The 9268-nt window shown below is 46.5% G+C and overlaps 1 protein-coding gene across 2 annotated transcripts in view; it reads right to left on the bottom strand.

Annotated features, from left to right (window-relative positions):
* The window catches only part of RAB6A (RAB6A, member RAS oncogene family), a 99200-nt gene extending 90139 nt beyond the window's left edge, over positions 1-9061 (bottom strand). The window contains exon 1 of one of the 2 annotated variants that reach the window (XM_024213443.3): positions 8777-9061. In XM_024213443.3, coding sequence (XP_024069211.1) covers positions 8777-8846 — 70 coding nt within the window. In that variant the 5' untranslated portion in view covers positions 8847-9061. The remainder of the gene's footprint in view (positions 1-8776) is intronic. The other variant, XM_024213442.3, reaches the window with a different exon arrangement.
* Between the last annotated feature and the right edge of the window lie 207 nt (positions 9062-9268).

The following is a 9268-nucleotide window of genomic DNA, read 5'->3' as shown; positions in this document are numbered from 1 at the left end:
GTCTTAAAGGTGCCACAGGACCCTCTGTAGCTTTGCCAATGAGGCTCTTCCCTTAGGAGGTCTCATCTCCTTTTCATCTAACGCAGACTATAAAGTTTCCACTACTTTCCTAGCATTTGAGAGATCAAGAACTGTAAGAAAGTAAATTGGCTGCAACTCAAACCTAATTGGATGCAAATTGTGCTTGCTGACAAGGGGAAACATTTAGAGGAATGAGCCTAGGTGGCCTCTATGCTAACTACTGAGTAAGTTGCCCTATCTTTTGATACAATGGTTCAGTCAGTTAACTGTGGAATTCATTCCCACAAAATACATTGCTAAAGAAGAACAGTAACGTCTGAAGTTAAAACAGCAAGACTTTAAAGGGCTGGAACGGATCTGAACCCACGTTTCAGAGTATAAGCCAACCTCTAAATGAAGGGAGGTTAGAAGCAGCTCTCTTTGTGGGGTGGGTTATTCCATCACTTCCAACTGCAGAGTTTCTTGCACATGCCTCTGAAGCAGCTGATTCTGCCCACGGATGAAGACAAGATATCGGACTGTTCAGCTAATCTGGCATGTGTTGGGATTCTCTCAGAGCTCTTTTCCACTCACTTTATCCAGAACACCTTGGCCAGTTCTGGGGAAACACTTTATCCAGTTCTTGGGAATCCAACAAATCAGTTCAACCCTAGACTCATCACTGCGGTTTCTTTACTGGCATACAATCAAACTACACTTGAGTTGACCAGACTCAAGTTGGGGGCGGGGGAGTTTACAGGGCATACCACACATCCAATGTACATAACCATGAATCAATAGTATTAAGTGTATCGTGCACTTTATGACTGATCTAATTTATGATTAATCTACTAATTTTTGTAACCAATCCCTGTACAGATCATGAACTGTCCATGAGCTACAAAGTGTGCTAGTGAGCAAAGCTGCAGCTACAAGCTTAACTCCTCCTCACTTTTTTTTTTTTAATCTAACTATATGTTATTTACAAGGCCACTTGCGAGTTTATGCTTTGTCCATTGTTAACCTCGGTTTCCTTACTTCTTTTTGCATTGTTTATGCAAGGCCTACAGCATGGCAATCCCCATGTTATGTTTCAGTCTTGGGAATAGCTTATTAGATCTATCAAAGTTCCTAAATATTTGGGTATCACAGTGGCCTTTAGTGCCCTTTGACTCAGACCAGGCCAGGAAGCTCTAGCTGCTCCTCTCTGGTGCGAACCTTGTAATAGGCATCCATTTCTGACACTTCCAGGAGAGGCTGTCAAGCACTCTACTAAGAGATATTTCTTGAGGGCTATCCTGAGACTTTGTGCAGTAACAAGTGACTGCCATGAGCATGGAACATCAGTGCTCAGAGCTTTGCAATTCCTTCCTAGTCAGTTACAGGTGCATTTCAAGTTACTGCTCATCTCGGTTGACCTCAACGGTCAGGGAGATACACCTCAGCCTATGCCACATATGGCAGTAGAGATTGACTGAGATGCTCTTGCTTTGTGGGTTGCTGGGTTAACTCCCTGGAGCAGAAGCAGAGTCCCCAGCTTTGGGATTCCCTCCCCTTCATGGTACAACAGACCCTGAATTTGGGAGGTTTGGATTGGTTTATGTTTTGTTGACTATTTTTAAAATCTGACCTATTCAAGTAGGATGGGGTTAGCTGCAGTTCTGGTAACAGTTTAGTGACATGATTTGGGGAGGGCTGCATATGTAACGTAGGTTTCAGAGTAGCAGCCGTGTTAGTCTGTATCCGCAAAAAGAACAGGAGTACTTGTGGCACCTTAGAGACTAACAAATTTATTAGAGCATAAGCTTTCGTGGGCTACAACCCACTTCTTCTAAGGTGCCACAAGTACTCCTGTTCTTTTTATGTAACTTAGGGGTGTTAAGTTGTAGTTTGTTGCCATGGCAGTAGAATGATCAGGTATGGGGGAAGGGGAGGGACTTTGGGGCAAGTATTGGTTTTAGTTTGGGCTGGCATCTACTGGCAGTTGGTATGTTAAGGATTGTATCTTTGTCTTTGTGAAAATGCTAGAAAGAAAATAAAATTCCAAAACAAACATTGAACAACAGTTTGATCTTCCACCTCCTTTGTGCAACTACTGGGGGGGAGGGGGGGGGTTGAAAACGAGTGTCCCAAGACCAATTTATATGAGTGTAATCTAAGACCAGGCATTCTAGAGGGCTAAGAAATAAGCTTTGAAAAGATTTAACTGTTTAGCAGCTCAGTGCAGCCCAGGCTGGACTTCTGGCTACAGCAGTGATTTGTCAGAGTTCAGAGTGGGCCAGCAGTGAAGCAGAATTCAGAATGGTATGCAGAACAAAACAGATCATACGCCCCTCAAGGAGCCAGTCGAGACAATCAGAGTATTCTAAGAATTCACCACTTGTTCACATAAATTAAACATGGGTCACTACCATGGTGAAGAGCTGGATTAGAGCTGCAGTCAAAATAGTTTTTCCTCATAGTTTAGAAGCATTTCACTGAGCCAGCAAGAGTTACTTAGGAAGAGAGAGCTCCAAGTCTGCTTGTGCACATAAACAAGTCTGCAGGGGGCTCAAATAATAAAATGAGTGCAGGTATTTACTTGGAATTTCACTAGGCTCATTCATACTAGGAAAGATGTTTTCAGGGACTTGAATCTTCCCTTTGGGAGAGACTATTCCCAGCACAGAAGCAGCTGTCACTAGCTAACTTCTCCTGAAAGTTAGGGATCCAGAGACCACAAGAGAATTTCAGATATTACAGGATTATAGAAGGACACGGTCACATGTAGAGGGTGAGCAGAAAAGCCATTTACCCCATTTGGGCCGTATTTCAGGTCCTCAAGACACAGCTCTTTCCTGCAGTAGCATACATCACAGCACCTGCACCACATATGGGGATAAAATTCCTTATGCCAACTGAAGTGTCTGTAAATTCAATTTTTTTAGAATTAACAAAGAACTGCAAACCCAGGTCTTAGCAGGCAAGTGAGAAGAGAACTAATTGTTTCTTCTTGTTTTCAGATGTAATCTTACCTGTCTTCTTTAAGGAGTTTAACAAGTCACCGTGGTCTGGAAGAAAGAGCATGGAATTAGCAGCCCGGGGGCCCTAAATTTTAATCCTGGCTCTGCCATTGGCCAAATAGGCTCAGACAAGGTACTTCATCTTTGTTTTAGCTTCTCTAACCGTAAAATGGGGATAAGATCTACCCACTGCCTCACAACAGTGAGGCAAAGATTAGTTACTTAATATCTACATCCAAAGGCTAACTGGTGGACTCGGGCTTGTCTACATTACCGCACGGGGTCGATCTAAGATACGCAACTTCCGCTACGTGAATAGCATAGCTGAAGTCGACGTACTTAGATCTACTTACCGCGGTGTCTTCACTGCGGTAAGTCGACAGCTGACGCTCTCCCATTGACTCCGCTTGCGCTCCTTGTTCTGGTGGAGTACCGAGTTGACGGGAGAGCGCTCAGCGGTCGATTTATCGACCCCCACTGGAGCGATCGCTGGGTAGTGTAGACAAGCCCTTAAACAGTTGTATTTTTTAGAACTCAGTTCACCTTTAGGGGCAGGGAAGATCATTTAATCTCTATCCATTTTGTAGACAGTATTTGCATAAATGCAGACAGAACTGCTACTGTCTTTGGATCCAAACATAAGAGCTCTCTCTCTAATGAAGCCATCCTCCAACAGATGATATATAGTCAACACGTATCTGGCCCCCATTACTGTAGTATCAGATTGCCTCACAACCCTTACGATATGTCTACACTACAAGCGCTACAGTGGCTCAGCTGCAGCTACACCACTGTAGTGTAGATACTTGCTACAACGACAGAAAAGTTTTCCCATCACTGTATAGTTAATCCACCCCCTCAAGAGGCGGTAGCTAGGTTGATGGAAGAATTATTCCTTCAACCTGCGTCTACACTAGGGTTTAGGGCAGCTTAACTACATCTTTTGCTCTCTCTTGAGTGATGTAGCTAGGTTGACCTAAGTGATAAGTGTAGACTGGGCCTAGATGTATTATTGTCATCACACATCTGTAGGGTAGGGAAATACTATTATCCCATTTGACAGATGGAGAACTGAGACAAGAGGTTTAAGTGACTTGCTTAAAGACACATGGGAAGTCTGTGGAAGAACAAGGAATTAAACCCAGGTCTCCTGAATCCCAGGCTGCAGCCCTAACCATTGGACAACGCTTCCTCAATAACAATAGCCCAAATACAATGGAACACGGGGTAAACATGAGAAAGAGAGAAGGATACGAGATTTTAATCTTTGGCAGGCAAGCTCAATGCTTCTTCAGACTTGTCTTCACTGGAAGTTTAATCATACTTAAAGAATCAAGTTACATGGTGATGCTGTCCTCAGCTGCTGGTGACCAAGCTGAGACAGCCATTGTGTCAGGTAGTCACACGCAAGCCTCTGGTCCCATGGCTAGCTGACATGAAAACCATGACTTGGCCTGCTCTATACTGGCCAGCATTGTGTCAACTAATCCAATTAAGTCAAGTCATTTCAAAACACAATTAAATATATCCCCTAGCCGTTGCACAACACTTAGATACCATGGTGATAAAGTGCTTTACAAGATAGATACAGATTGACGTAGTTGATTTTTCTGGTCATCCATTGCAGGGCAGCATCCACAGCCTGGGGAAAAGGCAGACAGACATTCTCTCCCCACCCCTACCTGACATACCAACGCAAGTGATTTCTTGCTTCGCGTTTGATGTCCCTGTATAGATGCCCTCCGGGTTTCCTTTCTAATAAAACTCACGGTATAAACACATGCAATGAAATCAGCAAGAGTAATACTTCTATTACCTGCCACTGGCATACAATTCTTCCTGCCTGCTCAGATAGGAAACTAGTGACGTATAACAAGAATGAGAGGAGGAGCATACATGCAAGACAAAAATGAAGAGGACAAGACTGCTGAACATTTTCTATAGTTTTCAAGCACACAGCAATTTTATTTGAAAACTACTTTAATAAGGGTGGTTTGTGCCACTCTAGCTGATAATCTGACTCAGAAATAGCAATTAAATATTAACTTGAGACATTTAGGCTGCCAGAAATCACCTGAAAGAAAACAAGATCAGAAGGTACTAAGGAGACTGATTTATATATATATATTATATTTTACTCTAGCTGCATCTAAATCCTCAGCACAAAGCTCCGTCTTTTCAGGGAAGATTAACATATTTAACACTACTAAACTCTATGTAATCTGCAATCATGGAAATAGTAATTCAATCAAGGCTAGCACCAGTTAAATTTTACTCATTGCTAGCCTAAGAAGTGTCTTTATACCACAGACAAAAAAGACAAGGTTCAAACAGAGCTCTTTTTAGCCAGACAAGGAATAAATTGCAGGCTGGTGAGGAACCCACAGCATTTGCAGCAAGTATTGCTCATCTAGTTTGGAAATAAAAATGTACTTCAGCTGAGAACCAGCAACTTGCAGTAAATCCTGAAAGAAGCTGCAAGTGATTTTATGTCATCCAGCCAACACACCACCACGGACTGATGGGCACTGGCAGAAGACTGCAGCAGTGTGTCAGCTTTCCTTCTCCAGCACGGAGAGCTCTCCAGGTATTGATTCAACTAAGCATGAATGACAGGCAACACAAGTAACTGAGGAGACACCGGAAATGGGGAGAAGGTGGAGGTTTATAATCTCAAAAAAAAAATCAGAAGCACTAACATCTTAGTACAGCACCAGAACCTGCAGCAGATAACAAGGAATAGCATAAGCAGGAAGAATCTCTGCAGTCCGAGCAAACATGCCTAGGGAGAAGGCTGCTGTAATACGGCTTAATACAATCGATGTGATTTGCATCTTTTACTGTTAACTTTGTTTTCTGGGTCTTATTTAAAACGGAAATCTCCACAAACATATCCAGTTTCACATGGCAAATTATTATCCTTGATCACATTACTACATCGCCTGGGCAAGCTGTTAAAACCTTTAACAAACTCCAATTAAGAATCACGGAACAGTAGCACATACATTTATTGAAAAGACTGACTGCAGGCAACACAAGAGGCCTGATCTTAGTCCTGGCATGCATCTCCAGCTAATCAGCAGCAGAGCCCACTATAACATTTCACTTGCCATTCTGAAGTGACTGAAAGAAAACAATGCAAAAGCAGCATTCTGTTCTCCTCTGACCAGCAGTAGGATACCATTAATTATGGCCTTCCAACAAGGCAGACAATGATTTAGCTAAACAGGAAGTGAAAAAGATATTCCAGCTGCAGTGTTTTTAAACAGATGCTTGATTTGTAAATACTGCTATTCTACAAGGGTCCATTTGTTTCTAGATTTCGCTGCACCTTCGCTCACCAATCCCGAAAGGACAAGGAGAATGAGCTAAATGGTGGCAAAATCCAGTATTAAAATTCACAGCACTGAGCCACTGCATAATGAAAGATGCATGTGCATTATCTTCATTGCACAGAAGAACATCACTATGGGCACATTTATCTACTTACCATTACATATAGTGCTTGAAAAGTCAAACATAGGCTACTAAAAAAATAATTCATACACAATTACCTCAAGATGGCGTGGAGCTGTCTAAACCTCACTTTGACAGCATGGAAAAAGTAGTGATTTTTCCACTGTACATGAGGACCTCATTTAATCATGTACGTCAGAAGTGTGCGTTAGTTGGTAGCATTCTGCTACATTGTACTCATGATCATCTCCTTTCCCCCCACCCCCAAAATGTGCATGTGTTATTATCAATGGGAATCATGTAAACCTTTCTGGTACAAATATGATTAGCTCAAGCACAAAAATGAACAGGATTGGAAGATTTAGACACGAGGCGGTCTGCAGTATGTTGGATAGAACTGAAATATGTGAGAAATTCATTTGTCAACTAAGAAAGCTACCTACCGAGATGTAATAAGCAGTACTAGAAGCTACAAATCTTCCTTTGAGACCCACACTAAAAGGCTTCTCCCAAACTAAATATCAGCAACACCATAAAACAGGCGGCAGCAGCATCCCAGGGGTGTGCAGCAAGCACTTTTAACTCCTTTTTATCAATACTTACTTGGTATGAACAGTGTCTTTACACACAACCCTCTCCTGAAATTCTCATAAAATGGCTGTCCAGGCAGCACCTCACTTTCTGCATTAGTAGGGTGACCAAATAGTAAATGTGAAAAATCGGGACAGCGGGTGGGGGGTAATAGGAGCCTATATAAGAAAAAGACCCAAAAATCGGGACTGCCCCTATAAAATTGGGACATCTGGTCACCCTATGTATTAGGCTACTTACCTAAAAAGATATACAAGTTGTGCATATAGTGTCCCCATGAGCATAATATGGAAAGGAGCTCTCTCCCAACAAAGGAAAGAGGCAGAGAACTGCCCGTGTATATGGCTTGATTTGCTTTAACAGCAGTCCCCCACCACCAAGACAGTTTAAAGTAGACTGAAGCGACACCAAAATGTAAGTCATTTCAGAGAAGGTAAAAGGATTAGCATCCCTTTCCAGGCAGATGTCAAACCGCATTAGTGCTGGCTGTGGCAGCAGATACAAACTCCACCCCACCCAGGGACAGAAGAGACTAAATGTTTTTGCTCCCCTTTAATCAAAGTGTCTCATTATAGTACATCTTACAAATGCACACAATACATTTCAATAAAGCAATCCACTCCCAAGGAAATGAAATCAGGATTTTGCTCTGCACTGGTGAGATAGCGAGGGCCTTTTGCTGAGGAGGAAGCAGGCATTCAGATTTCTTCCATCAAAGAGGAGGAGGGAATTCTCATTTGCTACATTAAATATTTAAGGTGTTAGAAACACTTTGCTGGAATGTAATTCACAGTTTCCTAAAAAAATCCACTATTTAACAGAATTACCAGTCTCTGTTTCCACCCTCCCCAGGAAACCAAGCAACCCCAGGTCATATGAAATCAGCAGCTGCTTCTATCACAACTGCACTATTTGATAGCTCTTCCTCCCATTACCAAATAGATAGTAATTAAAATACATTAGGAGGAGTACTGGCCATTCTCATTTCCCCCTCTTGACCCCACTGGAGCAAACACCAGTTGATTTTTTGGGGGGTGGGGGTTGTGGGGGGGAGAAGAGAGAGGCTGAATTTAAAACATTAAAGGTAAAGATCACAGTCAAGCATCATTCAGCGGCATCCCGAGAAAGCAACACCATTTCAACGGGGGGAAATGAATCAGTGCACAGAGAGGTGGGGACAGAGGGCGGCTTCCCGCAGCAGTTTCCCAACCCGCCGTTCTCCGAGCAAGACGACAATCGCCCCAGGAGGAGGGACCCTCCCGCATCGGGCTGGGCTGGGCCCGGCTCTGGGCCCCAGCAGCACCAAACCCCACACCCCACCGGGCAGAGCGAGAAGCCCTCCCCGGCCGACGGCGAGCCCAGCCCCACAGGGTGATCGCCGGGCAGGCTCCCTTAGCCGGTGGGGCGAGGGGCTGCTCCCCCGCCACGGCTCCAGGGCAGGGCGGGCTCAGCTTCCCCGGGGGCGAGGACAGAGCCCGATGGACGGGGGGCCCTGGGGGGCGCTCCCAGGCCGGGCGAGGGGACCGGTCGCAACCGCCGCCGAGGGAGAGGCCGGGGCCGGTGGGAGGCTCAGCGGGGCCCCGATGGGACGGGGGCGGGTTTCCTGCTCCCGGGGGTGCCGGGCCGGGGGTGCCGGCCGGGGGGGGGGGGGTCACTGCGGTCTCTGCTCCGGCCGGGGCCGAGCGAGGGGCCGGAGCCCCCGGGCGGGGCGGGGCCGGGTCACTCACCGCTCTGCTCGCCCAGGAAAACCAGCTTGAATTTCCGCAGCGGGTTGCCGAAGTCGCCGCCCGTCGACATGATGGAGCCGCCGCCGCCGCCCCGCGCTCGCTCCGCTCCCCGCGGCGGGACCCGCGATCGCGCTCTCGGCGGCCGGGAGGCTGGCGCCAGGCAGGGGCCCCGGGGCTGCTGGCAGCGGCGGACAGTCCCCGCAGCCCCTCCGCCCGCACTCCGGTTACCAAGGGAGAGAGCGCGGCGCAACCGCTCACAACGCACAGCGCACCCTAGCCTGCTGCTCTCGAGTCGGGACTCGGCGCGCGCCGCGCCCACAGACGGGCGCGCGCCCGCAGGCCCGCGCCGCCCAATCAGGGGGCAGGGCGCGGCGCGCGTCGGGGGCCATGCGGAGTGTGGCAGCGCGAGCAGAGGGCGGGGCCGGAGGGAAAAGGGGCGGGGCGGAGAGGCCTGGCGCCGCCGCAGGCCGGGTGGAGCGCTGTAGGCTCTGG

Source organism: Terrapene carolina, unplaced genomic scaffold, assembly GCF_002925995.2.
Source record: "Terrapene carolina triunguis isolate 2854851 unplaced genomic scaffold, T_m_triunguis-2.0 Scaffold1132, whole genome shotgun sequence".
Taxonomy (NCBI): Eukaryota; Metazoa; Chordata; order Testudines; family Emydidae; genus Terrapene; species Terrapene triunguis.
Note: the sequence above shows the minus strand (reverse complement) of the source record. Positions and strands in the feature narration are given on the sequence as shown.